Source organism: Balaenoptera borealis, assembly GCF_965194805.1.
Source record: "Balaenoptera borealis genome assembly, chromosome: 16".
NCBI lineage: Eukaryota > Metazoa > Chordata > Mammalia > Artiodactyla > Balaenopteridae > Balaenoptera > Balaenoptera borealis.
In genome coordinates, this window is record NC_138872.1 from 24,044,292 (window position 1) to 24,063,475 (window position 19,184).

The 19,184-nt window shown below is 52.8% G+C and overlaps 2 protein-coding genes across 5 annotated transcripts in view; one reads left to right on the forward strand and one right to left on the reverse strand.

Moving 5' to 3' along the window:
- LOC309613009 (fer-1-like protein 4) overlaps window positions 1-5,947 on the forward strand; it is a 48,818-nt gene extending 42,871 nt beyond the window's left edge. Inside the window, 10 exon segments of the mRNA XM_082359402.1 lie at window positions 325-484; window positions 999-1,103; window positions 2,289-2,387; window positions 2,625-2,707; window positions 2,710-2,865; window positions 3,418-3,659; window positions 3,661-3,699; window positions 3,787-3,885; window positions 3,888-3,889; window positions 3,995-5,947. Coding sequence (XP_082215528.1) covers window positions 325-484; window positions 999-1,103; window positions 2,289-2,387; window positions 2,625-2,707; window positions 2,710-2,865; window positions 3,418-3,659; window positions 3,661-3,699; window positions 3,787-3,885; window positions 3,888-3,889; window positions 3,995-4,178 — 1,169 coding nt within the window. The 3' untranslated portion in view covers window positions 4,179-5,947.
- A 108-nt stretch (window positions 5,948-6,055) lies between these two features.
- ERGIC3 (ERGIC and golgi 3) lies at window positions 6,056-19,156 on the reverse strand. Of its 4 annotated transcripts, XM_082359399.1 has the most exons (14): window positions 18,998-19,155; window positions 18,790-18,860; window positions 18,583-18,670; window positions 18,243-18,362; window positions 14,327-14,420; window positions 13,316-13,481; window positions 13,134-13,191; window positions 9,177-9,191; window positions 8,506-8,537; window positions 7,612-7,708; window positions 7,471-7,535; window positions 6,621-6,757; window positions 6,488-6,543; window positions 6,056-6,283 (listed from the first exon to the last, which is right to left on the reverse strand). In XM_082359399.1, exons 1-14 carry the CDS (start codon window positions 19,083-19,085, stop codon window positions 6,204-6,206), a joined length of 1,167 nt encoding a protein of 388 aa, XP_082215525.1. In that variant the 5' UTR covers window positions 19,086-19,155; the 3' UTR covers window positions 6,056-6,203. The 4 variants fall into 4 exon arrangements, with proteins under 4 accessions (XP_082215525.1, XP_082215522.1, XP_082215523.1 ...); XM_082359396.1 differs by lacking the exon at window positions 9,177-9,191 and having other exon boundaries at window positions 18,998-19,156; XM_082359397.1 differs by lacking the exon at window positions 18,790-18,860 and having other exon boundaries at window positions 18,998-19,151.
- Between the last annotated feature and the right edge of the window lie 28 nt (window positions 19,157-19,184).

A 19,184-nucleotide genomic window follows, 5' to 3' on the forward strand; every position in this document is an offset into this window, starting at 1 on the left:
TAATTGGGGACACAGGGGTCCCATACAACATAAAATATGGATGCAGAATTTAGCTCATGCTTCATAAATGGCCAGTGGTCTGTTCTCTAAACAAGGGCTGCACAAAGGCCATAAACCCTCCAGTCCCACTGTCCCCATGACTGCTGGCTTTTCACTGGCAAAAGTTGTTAGAGCTTTCTGTGCATTATGGACTTGCCCTCCCAGCCCATGGGTTTGTCCAATGCAGCAGCTGCCTCAGCCTAGAGCGTCTATTGAGGGCAGGGGGAGGAAGGGAGGAGAGTTGGGAACTGTGCGGAACCCAAGCTCACACACCTCTTGTTGCAGGTAGTGGGGACTCCAAGGTGGCAAGTGAGGTCCCTGAGGAGGCCCAGGCATTGCTGGTGCTGCGGCGCTGGCAGGAGACGCCTGGGCTTGGGATCCAGCTGGTACCTGAGCACGTAGAAACACGGCCCCTCTACCATCGCCGCAGCCCAGGGCTGCTGCAGTTGAAGGAGGGCTCAGCACCCAACCCCGGAACCCCAGGACTCCCACCTGGTCCTGGACCTGGGCCCCCAGTATGCCCTTTCTCCAAGACCTCCACCTGGGCACTGCCACTTCTGACTTTGGCTCCTGATCCTGGTCCCCAAAATCCCCACTCCAGTCTTGGACTTCCATCCTGGACCCCATACCCACACCCTGGACTCTGGTTCTGAAGGATCCCCACCCCTGGGCCACCAAGGCTCAGATCTGGCACTCCCAACCTGACCTCTACCCCAGATTCCTAGGATCTGGACCTGGGAACACTAGATCTTACTTTTGATCTCAACCTTCCACTTCTGGGGCCTCATCTCTGAACCCTCAGGCTAACCTCAACCCTGGAATTCCCAGTTCAGACTCCACCTTCATTCTCATACCCCAGGATCTGCCCCCTTGACCCCAGCTCTTCTCTCCACTGGGGCAAGGCACAGCCTCTGGCCACAGGGCCGTTAGGGGAGGTGGGACCCAGCAAGACCCTTTAGCCTCTTCCTGTGCCCCCAGGGATCCCTTCATGTGTGGATTGACATCTTCCCCCGAGATGTGCCTCCCCCACCTCCAGTTGACATCAAGCCTCGGCAGCCAGTCAGGTAAGAGAGAGTCCTGGTCCGTCCTCCCATGGGGTGGGCACATCTTGGACAGTCCACATCTTGGATAAGGGCGCTCTGAAAACCTGTGCAAGGGCCCCCATGAAGCAGGCAGAGCTGATCCAGGCTTCAGGTAGGTGAGCCATTAAATTCCCTTTTTTTTTTCATAAGCCATTGTGAGTTGGGTGTCTGTCACTTGCAACTGAAAGAGTCCAAATACCAGTTAACCGCCTTTTGACCTGAGCTACTCTGAGTGGAGGGTGTGTGCACTTCAGATGTCAGCAATCTGTCACTTTCTACATCTGGGCTCTGCTTTCCTTGGTGTCACTCTCATGGAGACTTATGCAGTCTGGGGTCAAAGTGGCTTTTAACAGTGGAGGCTTACATCTTACCAACCGGACTACTTGAGCAGAAAAAAAAAACCACGTCTTTCCCAGTTAGAGCAAAAGTCTCAAGCTGACTCTCATTGGACCAGCTTGGGTCAAATGCTGATTCCTGAACCAATCTTTGTGATCAGGGAGCTGTAATGCATTGACTGGCCAGTCCTGGGCGACGTCGTAGGTGATATACTCACCTCTGGAGCCAGAGAGTGGTTGGTCTGCCCCGCCAGGATCACACAGACTGACAGTAGTGGGGGTGGAGTGGGAGTCACCAAAAGAAAATCAGAGTGCTGTCAACAAGTGAGGGGAAATTGATACGGGGCAAAAGAAAACAATAGATATCCAGGAAACCTCATGACAGACAAGGACAGGGCTATTTGGGGTAGGATCAAGAATGTTGCAGCCCTTCCTTCTGTCCCCCAGGGGCTGTGTGCTGTCATCCCCACTTGGTGTCTCTCTGCAGACTGTCTCTCTCTGCTTGCACAGCACTTTGGCTTGTGGTGGCTCCAGCTCTGCATCTGATGCTTTTTGAGTCAACCTTTCAGGGTCTTGATTCCAAATTTATGGGAGGGAGAAGCCCATTGGCCCAGCTTGGGTCAGCAGACCATTCCTGGTGCCATCTGGGGGGGTGGGGGCGGTCGGTGATACCTGGGGCTGTCCCTTCAAGGGACCACAGACATCCTGATCACCCGCTGGGCACACATCAGGTGCTCAATGCGTGTCAGTGGCCCTGGCCCAGGTCCTTCCTGCAGCCCCTCCCAGGACCCCTCTCGAGAGTCTGAAAACCCTCCCCCAATACATCCCTCAGCTATGAGCTCAGAGTCATCATCTGGAACACGGAGGATGTAGTTCTGGATGATGCAAACCCACTCACTGGAGAGATGTCGAGTGACATCTATGTGAAAAGGTAGGCCTACAGGCCGAGAGGGCACATGGCTGTGTACTGAGGTGAGATTTCGAACAGGGGCTTGGGCCCTGGGCTGAGCCAGAGCCCTGTCCCCTAGGCCCTCGATGGCGCCCGGAGCGGGGTGGAGGGACCAGTCTGGTGGTGAGTGGAGGGGCAGGCTGGGTGAGGAGCCGGTTTCTGGGCTCCGTCCAGCACGGATGCCCATCCCCTCCGCCTGCACCTTTCCTCTGGCTCCAGCTGGGTGAAGGGGCTGGAGCACGACAAGCAGGAGACAGACGTTCACTTCAACTCTCTGACAGGGGAGGGGAACTTCAACGGGCGCTTGTGTTCCGCTTTGACTACCTGCCCACTGAGCGAGAGGTGAGCGTCCGTTGCCAGCCTGGACCCTTTGCCCTGGAGGAAGCTGAGTTCCGGCAGCCGTCTGTGCTGGTCCTGCAGGTCTGGGACTATGACTGCATCTCCGCCAACGACTTCCTTGGTACCGCTTAGCTGCCCTCCTACCTCAACCCCTAGCCCCGATTTCTGCCCTCATTGCCCTGTCCCCTCTGCCCTGGGTTCCCTACTCTAACCCAATCCTCAATCCTGGATTTCAGACTCTAGGTCTGCTTTCTGGCCTAATTACTGAACTTATTCAGCTCTGAGCACCATAACCTCCATTTCCACCCAAACCTCCCACTCAAGTCCTCTAATTTGACCTGAGCTCGGGTTACACTGGAGTCTGACTCCATGGCCTTTAGTCCCTGCTTTGGCAGTCTGGTCCCATCCTGGGCCCTGTATCATCAGGGTCTGACAACCTGCTGACATTTGGGCTGTGGTGTGTGGTCCATAGCTGTGGCCTGACCGCCACATTCTAACTTTGGATGCCCCGATTTACAATCCCGCTGTGCTGCCCCTCCCCCAAGATGCTCTCAGCCATCTTGTCACTTTCTACCTCTGGGCTCGGCTTTCCTTGGTGTCGCTCTCAGGGAGGGGAGGTTGGCTCAGATAGACCTTGAGCTCCTGCCTAACCCAGAGAGCTCTGGACCTGCAGGATCCCTGGAGCTGCAGGTACCGGACATGGTACGAGGAGCCCGGGGCCCCAAGCTCTGCTCCATGTGGCTGGTCCGGGACGGGGCCGGACCGAGGTGTAATCTGTTCTGCTGCCGCCGCTTGCGGAGCTGGTGGCCTGTAGTGAAGCTGCGGGTGCCGGAGGACGAGGAGCGGGAGCAGCAGGAGGCTCAGGATGGCAAGAAGAAGAGGAGGAAGAGGAGGAAGGGCCGGCCAGAAGACTTATGAGTTCTCAGGCTCAGGAGGCAACGTCTACATCCTCACGGTGGGTGCGGCCAGGCCAGGAACCGGGCCAGGCAGGGGCCAGGCCTGAGCCGGCCTGAGAACTTGGTTTCCGTCGCCCCTTTTCCAGGGGAAGGTGGAGGCAGAGTTTGAGCTGCTGACGGTGGAGGAGGCTGAGAAACGTCCAGTGGGAAAAAGGCGCAAGGAGCCGGAGGCCTCGGAGAAGCCCAAGGGTGCGGGCGGTGCGGTGCAGGAGGCGGGGCCAGAGCCTGGGGGAAGGAGGAGGGGGCAGCCGGGGGGGCTTCCTCATCATTCCGACACCACCTGCTTCCCCGCAGCCGCCCCAAAACCTCCTTCAACTGGTTTGTGAACCCGCTGAGGACTTCCATCTTCTTCATCTGGCGCCGGTACTGGTGCATCCTGCAGCTGCTGGCGGCGCTGATCCCTGTCTTGCTCCTTGTCTTCTACACCAGGCCTGGCCTGATCAGCCAGGTCACCATCCGCCCCCTCCACCGCCCCTAACTGACCTTGGACACTCATCCCATAATGCCAGCTCCTCAACTCCTGCCCCTGGTGTCCTTCCCACCAACAGGAACCATCCTGGCGTTCCCTGCTTTCTCTGTGTAAACCTTACGGGGTGTCCACTCTGTCCCCTGAACCCATACTGCAGATAATAAATGACACTAGGCGCAGAGAACAGATGTGTTCTTGGGTGCCCTCGGGTGCTGAGATTCTCTGCACTAATGAATACACAGGATGGGAGGCTGCCCACGTGGCCCTGCTGCCAGGAAGAATAGGGCCCCGCGGGGGGGGTCACAGCCGAGGAGCCCTGGCCACTGAGGTGTCAGGCCCTCGAGCAGCCCACCTGCTGCCCCTGCTCCTGCCAGCGGCTGGGTCCCTCTCACCCGATCTGCTGTGGCTTCTGCTGTTCCATGACAGCTAAACCCTTTATGTGCTCCGTGAACTTGTACCAACCCTGAGAACAGGCAGATCACTTAGGACACCTGACTACAAGTGGTAGAAATCCCAACCCAAGCTGGCTTAAGCAAAAAGGGAATTTATTGGCTTACACAGCTGTAATTCCCAGGAGTTGGTTGGCTTCAGGTGCTGTTTGTCTCAGGGTTCAAACAAAGTCACCAGGACTGGTTCTCTGCCTGAGCTTGGCGCTGCAGTCCTCAGGGGAAGCTCATTTGCAGACAGGTTCTCTCCTCGGAAGTGCGGGATGGCTGCAGCAACCCCACGTCTCCCCATACTCACGTCCAGAAGGAAAGAAAGCTTTCCTAGGCCTGACGGATCCTAGCTCGCTCTGGGTCACTGGGGTGGGGGTGTGGGATAGGATATGCTGATTGGGATTCCAGCCCTCCCCTGGAGCTTAGGGTGGAAGATCAGCCCTCTTCCCAAATCACACAAGCTGACAGTGGGCAGGGAGGTTCCGAGAGGAAACCCAGGATACCGTTAACAAGGGGGAATGGTTCCCGGGTGACCAAAAAAACAAGGCTCACTACAGCTGACAATATCACCCGCAATTCACAAATGAGACAGGGGCCCACCAATAACACGTCCAAGGTCACAGCTCGTAAGTGGCCACATCAGAGCTGGGTCTCATGTCCGGCTGCCTCCAGAAGTTTTGCTGTCATTGCCCTACTCTGCTTTCTGTCGTCCGCTTCTCCCCCCACTACTGTCTTACACTGAAACTCCCTGAGAAATGACTGGCTGAACTGACCAGCTACTAATGTCCCTGGTTCCCTGGGCTGTGCAGTGGTGAGGTCTCAGGGCTGGTTCCCCACACATCTTAAGGGCTGTAATGGTAAGGCCTGACTAGCTCCAGAGCCAGAGTCTGATGTGAGCTCTGCTCCAGAATGGCCACTGCTACCTTCCCTCCCCGTTTTTCAGTTCTGTGTCCACCCAGGAAATTGCAAAGGACCTGGCTGTACCCCTCTGGGCACCAGGAGCCAGCAGGTGCTTGGCACATCGCAGGGTCAGTGAGCAGGAGGGGATCAGGTGACTGAGCCCAGGGTGGCAGGGAGGGGCCCCAGCTTTAGCCACCACTGAGGTGGCAATCCCCAGCCTGCAGCCAGGGCCTATTACCAGTGGGGTCGAAAACTCACAAGGCTGGGGGCCAGGATGACTCCAGAAAGCTCATCCTGGACAGGTCCATCTTAGCCCTGGGGCTGAACCCAAAAGGCCTGAAGGCCACAGTCCGAGGGACTGATGATGGGGCTGTGGAGTGAACATCTGTCTGGTTTGAATCAAGTCCTATTAAGTAGGGGATGTCCACGTGGGGCTCCCAGAGGCACCTGGCTCTAATCAGTCAGTCCTGACTGCCTTCGATAAGTGGCTGTGATGAGGGTTGTTCCCACGCTCCAGCCAGACCCAAGAACCACACAGAGACCAGCGAATACTATCACAATCAATAGATTTACCAACCTGGGGCTGCGACTGACTCTTTGCAGAGGGGGTGTGTGGGGTGGGTGGGGTAAGAGGCTGGGAAAATGACCACAAGACCAAAGAAAAACAGGGACTTATTGGGGGGGAAGGGACGGACAACTATGTTGTCTTCCCTAGATCAATTTTCTTCTGGATGGCTCGAGCCGAGTGGTAGATGAGAGAGTCGATGAGTCCGGCCACTGGGGAGAGAGACGAGGGCTGGCACTGGCCCAGGTGGGCTCTTGGCTTGACCTCCGGGCCTTGTCACCTGACTGGCCAGGCCAGCATCCCCCCTTGGCCCTTGAAGTACCCCTCCTCCCTCGACCAAAACCTAGTGGGAGGAGTCAAGCTTTGCACTCCCCACCACGCCCTGAACCCCAGACAGACACCCTCGAGCTTCTAACCTGTGAACATGCCCCCGATGATAGCGCACACGCCTGTCAGGAAGTGTGTGAAGGACCTGGAAGAGGGGTGGGGGAGGGTCAGCAGGCACCCTGCTCCCTGCCGGCCCAGGCCCCTCCCTTTCCCCGCCCTCACCTGTGCTTCTCCGTCAGCTTCACCATCATGGGCGAGAGCTCGTACAGCACGAAGACTCCAGGAAGCCCCTGATCGCCCATCAGCCCATTGGCGACCTTCTCATGTCTGGTCACAGAGAACTGATTTGTCCTCAGCACCTGGGACGGGAGGGGAGCCTGGGCCAGGGCCGGGTCTATGACCTGGCTCCCAACCCTGCCGCCCCACCCCTGCTCCTACCCCTGGTGTTGCAGTGCCTTGACTGTGTGGAGGAGAAAACGAGGCCCACGTTGGAAACAAACACTGCAAGGCCTAGGGACCACCTAGATGCCCTCTCCCAGCCTGACCATCCCAGCTTCCCCTCCAGTCACCAGCTCTTTACAGTTTCTCAATCCCAGCTACGTTTGGTGGACCCTCTCAATGGGGGTCCAGGGGTGACAAGCAACTCTCCAAGGCTGCACCACAAGCTCCTGGCGAGGCTGGGCCTGACTTCCTCCCTGCTCAGGCCCATGCAGTCTACCAGTCTGTGGAGATGCTGCTCCACAGGCCACAGCAGAGTTGGGAGGAAGGGGCACGGGAGGGTTGACCTTGCTAGCTCCAGGCTCAGGGCAGACAATGGGGGACAGTGAGGCAGACAGAGAGTGGACACGGGAGGAGTGGATGGAGGCACTTTGGGCAAGTAGGAAAAGCGCTTTGAAATCTGACAGCCTGGGGCCTGAGCTCTGGCTGTGAGGGCAAATCACCTCCCCTCTCTGAGCCTCAGCTTGTCACCCATCATATGGGGATAAGAGCAGGACTTTGCTTCCCAGCTTGAAGGAACTCAAGTGCTTGGCACCAAGAGGGTGCCCGGATGTCTGAGCTCCCTCAGACTCACCTCCCCATCTACCTTCATGTACACCGTGGGCACCACCTTCACAAAGTACTGGAACATCATGGAGGCTGCAGGGAGAAGAGGGCACTGGGCGTGGGTGCAGGCAGGGCTTGGGTGGCTGGGGGTTACCTCCCAGGCTGGTACCTTGGGGTGCAGTGACGTTGGTGTGGTCCAGGGGGTTCACAATGCCCGGGTAGTCCTCCCCGAATGACAGGTGCTGGATGTAGTGTGTCATGTTGATCTGCAAGCAACACCAGCTCCTGGGTCTTGGAGGACTCGAGGCCCCGACAGGCCCCTCCCTCTCAAAGGCTCTTCAGACAGGAGCAGACAGGGGCACCTGGGTCTGGGGAGTGGGTGTGTGGAGATGGGCCAAGGGCTGGGCCCTGCCTAGGAGAACCTGCTTGAGACAGGTACCCCCGACCCCCACCTAGGAACTCCTTCCTCAGGGTCTGGGGGCTCCTGGGGCTCCAGAGTTTGAGGTTCTGGGACTGCACCCACCCATTAACCAAGCACAGACTGGACATGGGCCCTGGGTGGCAGGTGCTGGCTTTGCCTGGAGGCGCCCCAGATCTCCCAGCTCCGGCTCCTGTCCTGCTCCTGTCTAGATCAAACTTAGCCACTAGAGGGATCTTTTAAAAAAGTGCAAATCTGATTACGTCATAATCCTGCTTAAAGTAAGCCAACAGCTTCCCAACTGCTTGGGAGAAAGTCCAGACCCCCTGGCTGGCCTGCCAACCCTCCAGCCTCAGCCTCATCCAACCACATGGCCCTGTTGTTCCTTAGAAGTGCCCCAACCCTCCTGACCTCACCCCAAGGCTCCCTCTTCCTGGATGCTCTTGTCCAAGCCCATCCCTTGTCTCCAGCCCACGCAGATCTCAGTTCAAAAGTCACCACCAGTACCCTCAGACCGCACCCCCTGTCAGAACACGGTTTATTTTTCTATATCTGCTCCCCACCCCAGGATGTCTCTACAGAGAATGAAGGCAGCAGCATGCTTCCACCTCCACCCGCCCTCCGTGGTTGCTACCTGGTACGTACATTGTCGAGGCCGAAGCTCTGCAGGTCATGGACTAGGAGAGAAGGGAGAAGATGTCAGCAGGTGGAGCAGGCTCCCCACACCCTCGCTTGGGCCTCCTCACTCCTCCCTCTGGACTGTGCCCGCCTGGCTCGTCCTCCACCCCTCACTCACTCACCAGTCTGGCCCTGCTTGAGGGCAGCCAGAGGGCCCGCCGCAGGCCTGCGTGAGAGGCCGTGCCCTCCACAGGCCCCACTTCCTCCCTCACATACACAGGGAGCCCCTCACGGGCATCACTCCAGGCCTTTGCTCCCACCAAGGCCCTGCCTGCAGCTCAGGAAAGAAAACCCACTGACTCAGGTTTAGCGAGAGCCGATGGCCAATCACTGAACCCCAGAGTGAGGTGGGACCTGAGAATGTGGTCCAAGCCCTTTCCCTGCCTCCTCTGCCCTCACCCTCAACCCACCAAAGGAAATCTCACAGGCAACCTGCACCCTCTGTTCCAGAACAAGCTCTTCCTGCCCTCTAACCCTGATCCCTCCTGCTACAAGGAACCCCACCTAAAAGATACATCCCACTGCTTTCTATAGTCACCCGGCAGCCATCCCACCCATCCACACCTCCGCCCATCCTGGGAGGGCAGGCTGCCCCAGAAACGGGGGCTTGGCCTCCCTGGGAGGGCAGGGCCACTTACTCTCCACAGCATGTACTGCAGCATGGGGAAGGGAAGAAGAGAGAAGGGAGGAAGAGAAAAAAGATTCAGAGCTTCACAACAAGAACTACGAGAATTACGGACCAAGATACGTGGTAGAAGGGAAGACTGGATATTCCTGCCTCAGCAGCAGGGTCTGGACTCAGCTAACAAGCCTCCTCCTGGTCCCCTCCCCAAAGGAGCCCTTCCCTGGCCAGAGAAGAGGGCAAGGGGGCTTGGGGGCAGAAGTATGGTGGCCTAGGAAGAACAAAAGACCTAGAGCCCAGAGTCACTTTCCTAGCTGTGTGACCTTGGGCAAATCACTTGTCCTCTCTGAGCCTTGGTGTTCCCCTCTGCACAGGGCTGTCCTGAGGACCAGGCAGGATCTAAGATGGGAAAGTACTTGGTAAACTTTACAGTCTTCTCCTTTTCTCCCCCAATCAACATAATGTCAGAAACTAGCTCCCAGGCCTCAATTCAGCCTCTGGCCTCGGGCAACTGTAGTTCTGTGTTTCGAACATCCTTCTAGGATATGGAGTGCCTTTTGCCCTGGGCTCCCTGACTATGACAACAGCCCAGACAGAGAAGCAGAGACGCACCACCTCTTACTGAGTGCCCGCAGGCCCTGCGCCCACAGCTCCACGCTGATCGTCTTCCTAATCCCAGTAAGACCACCCTTCCCCGGCCCCCTCCAGATCCACCTGCCTGCTCCTCTCCAACACTCAGCCTCATCCCCGACTGCCTTAAAGACCAGCAGGGCCATCTCCATCAGGCCTGTTACTCCTGCTGTCCTTCGTCACCGGGCAGCTCAGGACTGCCAGGTCATCTCTCATCCCCTGGACTCTTGTCACCATGTAGCTCTACATCCCCTTAGTATAATCCTGACTCCCATCCCTCCCAGACCCTTCCACGTGCCCTGTTACTCATCAGCAAAACCTCGACATCTTCAACCTCCAAACCTTCCCTCCACCTTGTGCTCTGGCGGCAGCCCAGCTCTCCCTTGAGGGCACTATTTCCCTTGCAGACCCCAAGCAGTGACTATTTCTCTCCCACACCCGTCCTCCTCCTTGGCCTTAAGAGAGGTTCTCCTTGCTCCTTAATGCCATTTCCAGATCACTGTCCCTTGATCTTCCCTAAAAGTCTCCAAGTCCGCAGCTCCTGGCACACTATACCACCTCCCATCCCCATCTGTTTGCTGGAGATCCACACAGAACTGCCGGTCAGTCCTCCCATGCCGGTTCTCAAGAGTTTTAGCCACTGTCACGGTCTCCCATACGTTGGTCCTGTCACAATTCCTGGTGATTTCCACATCACTCAGCTGCCAACCTACCCATACCTGTGTAGATCTGCCCTTCCTCCTGTTGCCAAGCTGGGGCTTCCTACAGCTCTAAGGCACTACATTCTGTCTTCCTTTTCCTTCGCAAGGACTTCACTCCAGTAAATGTCTCTCTCATCTCCGGAGCACCGCTTCTGCTCTCTTCAGCAGGTAACTTCCGACAGCATGTTAACACACTGCTACATCACACATCTTACAGAACCCCCCTTGGCTCCACATTTCCCTCCAGCCACAGCCCACTCTCTCCCTTCCCTTTAGAACAAACCCCACAAGAGCTGCCTCTGCTCACTGGCTCCAGCTCCTCTCCCATTCCCTCCTGAACCGCTCAGTGGTGCTCCCTGGCACTCCACCCAAACCGCTCTGTTACGGTCACAATGACCACTGCCACGTTATACACACAATGGTCGGTCGTTCTCCTTGATGTCCAGAAGCATCTGATACGGTTTTGGAAACACTTTCGTCCCTTAGCTTTCAGGATGCCTGGTTCACACTCTCATCTCCTCGGGGTTTCTTAGCAGTCTCCTCTGCTGCGCCCTCCTGATGCCCTGTCCTCTAATGCTGGGGCCTGGCGCTTAGGCTCCTGAGCTCTCCTCTTCTCCATCTACCCTCACCTCCACCCAGAAGGTGATTCATTCAGTCCCATGGTTTTAACACACTGATGACTCCAACATTTGTATCTCTAGGCCAGACCTCTCCCCTAAACTCCAGACTTGAATGGCCAACTTCTTACTTGACATCTGAGGTGTCTAAAAGGACACCCACATCCCATTGGTCGGAACATGTTGAAAGCGGCTTTATGCCCCCGACTCCAACCACCTAAACCTGCTCCTCTGAGTCATCCCCCATCACTAAATGGTAACTTCATCCTTCTCGCTACTCAAGTAGAAAACTTCGGAGTCATCTTGACTCCTCTTTCCCTCACCTTAGCATCCATCAGCAACTCCACCTTCAAAATACCCGCAGTCACTTCTCACCACATCTACCACCACTCTGGCCCCACCCCCATCACCTGGTGCCTGAACCGATCGCCCTAACAGCCTCCTGATCGGCCTCTCTGCCTCTGTCCTCCTCCGCCACCCCCCCACCCGGGCCCCCACCTCCATCTTCTCCACAGAGCAGAGGGCTGCCTGCCTTTTCAAAGTTAAGTCAGATCACGCGCCACTTCTTCAGAGCCCCACGACAGCCTTCCATCTCACGCAAAGCAGCAGCCCTGGTCCCTGCGGTGCCCTCCTGGGCCCCGTTACCTCCCGCACCTTACTGCTAATCAAGCAGCTCGGCTCACTGTGTCCGGCCACCCTCACTTCCTCACTGTACCCTGAGTTCACCAAGCACATTCCTGCCTTAGGGATTTGCATTTGCTATTCTCTCTGCTTGAAACACCTCGCCCCAGTCATCCACATGGCCGGTCCCTTCACTTTCTTCAGGTCTTCACTCAAATGTCATCCATCAGAGTCTTCCCCTGACCACCCGATATGGAATGGTACTCACACACCATCTCACCCAACCTCTCGGCCCCATCATCCTTAGCCTGCCTTTTTTGTGTTTGAGTTACTTAACAGCATCTGATATACCATATATTTTACATACTTGTTTATTGTCTGTTTCTTTACTAGAATGTTCTGAGGGCAGGGACTTTGTTTTTTTTTAATTAAAAAAAATTCTTTTTGGCTGCGTTGGGTCTTCGTTGCTGCGTGTGGGCTTTCTCTAGTTACGGTGAGTGGGGGCTACTCTTCATTGCAGTGCACGGGCTTCTCATTGAGGTGGCTTCTCTTGTTGCTCAGCACAGGCTCTAGGTGCATGGGCTTCAGTAGTTGTGGCTCACGGGCTCCAGAGCACAGGCTCAGTATTTGTGGCACGTGGGCTTAGTTGCTCTGCGGCATGTGGGATCTCCCCGGACCAGGGATCGAACCCGTGTTCCCTGCATTGGCAGGTGGATTCTTAACCACTGTGCCACCAGGGAGGTCCCAGGGACTTTGTTTTGATCACTGCTGCATCCTTAGCACCTAGACTAGCACATAGCGCACAACAGGTGATTACTAAATATCTAGTGAATGTACGAATGAATAAATGAATGAGAATAAATCTCATTTATTCATTCTTGTGAACAACCCTGTAAGGTAGGCACTATTTCAGGCCCATTTTATAGAAGAAGAAATTGAGTAGAGCTCAATACGTCCTAAATACGACACAGCTTGGGAGAGGCAGAACCTGGGTTCCAGACCAGCTCTGCTTCCCCCAAAGCCTCATACACAGGTCATCTGATACTGGGGGCTACCATTTAAACAAGCACCTACCACAAGCCAGGCTCTGTGCTATCATCTTTAACCTGCCCAAACAGCATAGGAGATGAGTACTATCATCCCCACTTTAAAAAGGAGGAAACTGAAGCTCAAAAAGTTAAGGAAATTTCTCAAAGTTTCAGACAGCCTGTAAGGTCTAAAACTGAAATCTGAAGCCAGGCAGTCTGGCTCCTCGGATTGTGCTCTTAACTGTTTACCAAACTGCTGCCCTGGGTTGAGGGTCTGCTCTGGGCCAAAGACAAAAGAGCAGCAGGCAGCCGAAGGGGCACTCAAACTCACCAGGTGTCCAGAGGTAAAGCTCCCAGCTGATGTCGGGTCACTTACCGTGCACGTGGGACTGCTGGAAGCTCTTCCCGGGGGCAAAGTGGAAGTTTCCCGCCACCTGTAGGGGAGACGCCTCTCATTCTCCAGCTGTTTCCTCCTTTCCCTTTGTCCCCTCGATTCACAGTGGAATGGGGCCAACCCACAGCCCAGCTGGCCCTGTCCCGCCTCGGCTCCTCCTGTACCTTGTTGACTTCCAAGAAGCCGTACACCTGGCAGCCTTCATTCTTCTGCTCCTGCATCTTCTGGCTGAAGCCCTCTCGCCGGCACTGCTCAATAGTGTCTGGGTTCTTGAAGGCCCAGCCTCGACGGCGATATGCCTCCCGCACATCCTCACAGGAGTTACAGCACCTGTAGGAGAGGAGGTGCAGGGGGAGAATGTCAAAGAGGCACAGAAACAGTGCCGGCACCTTGGGAAATAAAGCAGTTCTGCCCACTAATGAAGCCTCTGCCAGCCTCATCCCTGACCATCCAGTGTTCTCAAAGTATGTTTCCTCAGCGGCAGCAGGACTGTTAAAAATACATATTCCCATTTTCTTTGGGGTGATGAAAAGTTTTAGACCAGATTGTGGTGATGGCTGCATAATGCTATGAATGTAGTTAATACCACTGGTTTGCACATATGAATATGGTTCAAATGGTAAATTTTATGTCATATATATTTTACCTAAAATTTTTTTAAAAAAATACATATTCCCAGGCCCTGCCCTAGACCTGGTGAATCAGCCTCTCACGGGTCAGGGCCTGAGAAACAAACCAGCAGTTACCATATATGGAAGGCTTAATTAATAACCTGGGCTGGGCCCTCCATCTCACTGCTTTACATACATATTCCTTATGTGACTCTTATGAGAAAGGTGCCATTATGGTCCCCCTTCACAAGAGAGGGTTATGTAGCTTGGCCCAAAGACCCATGGGTAGAACCCAGGCAGCTGGACTCCAGAGACTACCTCTGAACCAGAGCAAGGACCACTTCAACCTCGTCCCCAGCTCTGCAGCCCCCAGGTAGGGCCTGGCCACAGAGCCTCAGTCGCCTGCACCAGGATCAGGGACCAAGGCGTGCAGCCTGTCCCGTCCTGTCTATATTCTTGGTCTAACCCACAGAGTCCAACAAAGGCTGAGGATGACTGACAAAACGCACCTGATGGGAGCCCTGCTCCCCACCCCCCCACACCGACCCCCTGACCCTGGCTCACTTGATGTCTTCCGTCTCGGCACCATAGCAGCTCTCACAGCGATTAGGGTCCAGGGAATCAGGGTCAAACACCTTCATCTCAACTTTCCCGAGCTCTAAGGGGAGGGCAGAGACAGGGGCATCAGCTGGGGGCAGGCACAGTGAAATCTATACCCCTAACCCTTGCATGGGCCCTTTGGGTTAATAAACATTATAACAGCTAATATTTACATCATGTATACTATGTGTCAGGCACTAAGCATTTCTACACATATATTATTTCTTTTAATAACGGTAATAGTAATAAAACAATAACAGTGAATACTAAATATTAGCTGAGTACAGGTCGCTGTACTTTACATATATTGTCTCTTTTCAACCCCACAATGACTGTGAAGGTGGAGGTTATTATCCCCATAGTACTTGTGAAGGTGCTGAGGCTCAGAGATGAAAAGTGATTTCGCCCAATGCAACACAGTAAGTGGCAGATTTCAGCTCTAAATCCAAAGTGTAAGCCCTTAACCATGGTGCTTGTCCTCAGACTGCTCTCTCTGCACCTGGCTCCCTGCCTTTAACTACCTCAACATAACTGGTGATTCCAGTATTCAATACCCTGACCTCCTGTCCTCCAATAATCTTTCTATTTTTGTCATCCAACCTCAGCCACCCATTTCCATACTCAGTTATTACCAGTTACCACAAACCTTCCAAAATTCAACTTCAAGTATCCCAATCTTCAATCTTATCCTCATTTTCCCACATCACTCTCTCTGGTACCCAGAATCCACCAATTCTTTGACACCACTGACACTATCACCCCTTCACATCCTCACTTCCCTCCGTGTTTAAATTCTATGGTCCGAATGAGGAATGAACAGTCTCTTCAATAAATGGTGCCGGGAAAACAGGATATTCACATGCAAAAGATTGAAATTATACCCCTATTTTACACCACTCACAAAAATTAACTCAAAATGGATTAAAGAATTAAATGTAAGACTTGATACCATAAAACTCCTAGAAGAAAACATAGGGAAAGAACTCCTTGATATTGGTCTTGGCAATGTTTTTTTGGATATGACACCAAAAGCACAGGCAACAAAAGTAGAAATAAGTGCAACTACATCAAAATAAATAGCTTCTGCACAGCAAAGAAACAATTAACAAAATGAAAAGACAACCTATGGAATGGGAGAAATATTTGCAAATGATATATCTGATAAGGGGTTAATATCTAAAACATGTAAGGAACTCATATAACTCAACAGCAAAAAAATCAATTTATTCAATTAAAAATGGGCAAAGGACTTGAATAGACATTTTTCAAAAGAAGACATACAGGTGGTGAACAGGAACATGAAAAGGTGCTTAACAACACTAATCATCAGAGAAATGCAAATGAAAACCACAAGATATCACCTCACACCTGTTAGAATATCTATTATTAGAAAAAACAAAAACAAAAATGAAGTAAGTATTGATGAGTAAGTGGAGAAAAGGGAACCCTTGTGCACTGTTGGTGGGAGTGTAAATTGGTACAGCCATCATGGAAAACAATATGGAGGTTCCTCAAAAAATTAAAAATAGAACTACCATTTGTTCCAGCACTCCCATTTCTGGGTATATACACAAAAAAAAAAAAAAAAAGAAAAGAAATCAGTATCTTGAAGAGATATCTGTAGTCCCATGTTTATTACAGCATTATTCAAAACAACCAAGACATGAAAACAATCTAAGTGTCCCTCAGCAGATGAATGGATAAGGAAAATGTGGTTTGTTTGTGTGTGTGTGTGTGTGTATGTGTATATGGTGTGTATATATATAATGATTATATATATCATATATATTAGAATATTTTATATATATCATATACATATATTGGAATATTATTCAGCCATTAAAAAGAAGGAAATCCTACCATTTGCAACAACATGGATAAACCTTGTGGCCATTATATTAAGGGAAATAAGTTAGATAGAGAAAGACAAATACTGTATGATCTCATTTATATGTAGAATCTAAAAAAAACAAATTCATAGAAACAGAGAGTAGACAGGTGGCTGCCAGGGGCTGGGGGGGTGGGTAGGGGAAATGGGGAAATGTTGGTCAAAGGGTACAGACTTTCACTTATAAGATGAATAAGTTCTAGGGATCTAATGTACAGCATGGTGACTACAGTTAACAATATTGTACTGTATACTTGAAAGTTGCTGAGAGTACATCTTAAATGTTCTCACCACATACACAGAAAAGGTAACTGTGAGGTAATGGATGTGTTAGCGAACCCTATTGTGTTAATCATCTTACAACAAATATGTATGTTAAATCATCATGTCGTATACCTTAAATTTACAAGGTGGTATAATTCAATTATATCTCTACAAGGCTGGAAAATAAATTCTCTGGTCCACTGCTGCAATTATTCTCTTGCACATAATCACAAGTGATTTGTTCCTCTCTCCCTTTGTCGTACAAGTCTAGCAAAACTCAAATCCTAGTTGAGTTCAACTCCTTGTGCCTACTTCTTGCCTGTGCCTGCCTTAAGACTGCCTGGCAATCCTACTTCCTTTCAATAATCAGTTCACTATCCCATTCCCCACGATGACTAATTTATATCTTTTCCCCTTTCCTTGGGCTTCCAAAATCCCTTCCCCTTTCTCCACTCTTAGCTAATGACCTTGCTTTCAATTTCCACTAAAAAAAGAGAAGCAACAGAACCTCACTTAATCTCAACACCAAACCTACTAACCCGCACGCACTCTCTTCCAGCCTCCACCCCACTTCTCCGCTCTGTCTCACAGCAAGACTCCTGGAAGGGTCATCTATACTTGATGTCTCCACTTCCTTTTCTGCTCTTTGGTTAGATTTTCATCCCCAACAGTATCAAAACTATTCCTTTCAGTCTCCAGTGACCTCCGTGTTGCCAACTGCAATGGTCAGAACAACCCAACCAAGTCACTCCTGAATTCCTGACCCACAGAAACTGAAAAAAAAATGTTTGTTGTGTTAAGTCACTAACTTTGGGGGTTACTTGTTACACAGTAGTGGATATATATTCCCCCACCTCTCCCACCTACACACACAAATCCTCTTCCTCCTTTCTGGTCATCAAGTCATTCATTTCCTCAGACCAAAGCCTTGGAATCAACCTTGACCCCACATCCAATCCTACAGCCAATTCTATTGGTTTTACTGGTGTTCAACATATATTTGTTGAACAAATAAATGATAAAGCTCACCAACAGAGCAATCCCTAAGGTGTGAAAAATCATAGCTTTCAGGAAGGTTTTGTTATGGAGGGAAACTGACTTAATGGAGGCATTGGGAGGACACCTAGAGAGAAGAAAGGAAGCTAAAAGTGAACAGACGCTCTGTACTAGGCATTGTACACATATTACTTCATTTGATCCTACAATTCCACGTGGTGGGTACAACTGTTTATCACCACTTAATAGCTGAGGTCACAGACGGCAAGAGATGAAGCTACATCTGAACGCAGGCAATCTAACTCAAGAACAAGCTCAACCTTAAGCCATCCTTCATTCCAAGAGGGAAGAGCATTCAGGGCTGAAGTCAGTCTATGGGACAGGGAAGCAACACCCAGAGAAGCGTGGGTCCACCTAGAGGAGTTCTGCCAAGGCAACAGCACATAGGACCCATCCCCAAACTTCTGTTACTCAGACCACAACAGGCAGGGATTGGGGACCTCTGAGAATGACAGACGTGAAGAGTACTCTTCTCAATATTTAGAGGCTAGAAAACTGGATTTCAGCCCACTCTGATTCTTAATAGCTGGGGGACCCTAGGCAAGCCACTTGACTTCTCTGGGTCCTAGATGTTTCATTTGTCACTGGGCCGGTCACAGCCCACTTGCCAGAAGGTAGTGCTTGGGCTTGTCCAGCTCTGGGATTTGAGATCTGTCTCTTCCCCCCAGTTACCATGACGCTCCGCCTCTGAGCTCACGGGAAAGCCATCCTTATCTAGCCGTTTTTTGAACAGGTTGTGCTCCACATCCAGCTGCTGCTCCCCAGCCACATCCATGGCATCGATGCTCAGATCTGGAAGCAGGAAATCAGGGTAAGGTACTGGGAACCTAAGGGCAAGGGAACCTGGGTTTTGGAGGGTAATGGGATGCTGGGCTTGCCTTGGGGCAGCAGTGGATTAGGGGAAGGAGGTTGTCCTGGAGTCCTGTCCAGAACCTAAGGCTGGAGGTGTGAACCTGGAAGCCGACCTGAGAACCCTGGGACTTGCAACTCCCACCCAGGGTGAGGTACTCACAGGCACACGGCATGTGTGGAAAAAGCACATTGATGTTGATCTTCAGTTTATCTCCCCGTGACTTGTCCACGTAGAGTTCAGGATGCACCTGGGGCAGGACGACCTCAGTAAGATTTGGCCCCAAGCCTCTTTTTCCCCATTCCCATCCCTCAAGCGCCTACCTCTAGAACGCCAAGACCCGCCCACGTACTAGGCCCCGTCCCTTACCTCAGTGGTGAGGTAATACTGCAGCTCGGACAGGAACAGTAGCAGCATGAGAAGGCCACTGACAATGGTCACTGCAGGGCAGGGAGCGAGGGTCAGGATGGCCTCTGTTCCTCTCCCTCAGCCCCTGGCAGGCCGGGCAGGTTCCAGGCGCCCCAGCCAACCTCTAGGACACCCCACTCCCCGCCACCCCGACCCCGCCACGGCCTACCCGTGGCGCCCCCGCAGGTCTTGACCCGGAAGTCCTCCAGAGTCTTGGGGTAGGCATCGAACTGCTTCAGCTTCCCCAGCGCCTCCATGGGGACCAGCCGGAAAGAAGACGCCAACCTACCCGCCCCTGCAGCCTCCCGCTTCCGGCCAAGAGCTCGAGCCACGCCCCCTCCTGCACGCAGGCGCAG

Coding starts and splice junctions, on each gene's coding strand:
- ERGIC3 (XM_082359399.1), bottom strand. CDS start 19,085: ATGGAGGCGCTGGGGAAGCTGAAGCAGTTCGATGCCTACCCCAAGACT. Junction 18,861..18,997: donor GACCTGCGGGGGCGCCACGG/GTAGGCCGTGGC, acceptor CCTGCCCTGCAG/TGACCATTGTCAGTGGCCTT. Junction 6,284..6,487: donor CATCGGGGGCATGTTCACAG/GTTAGAAGCTCG, acceptor CTCTCTCCCCAG/TGGCCGGACTCATCGACTCT.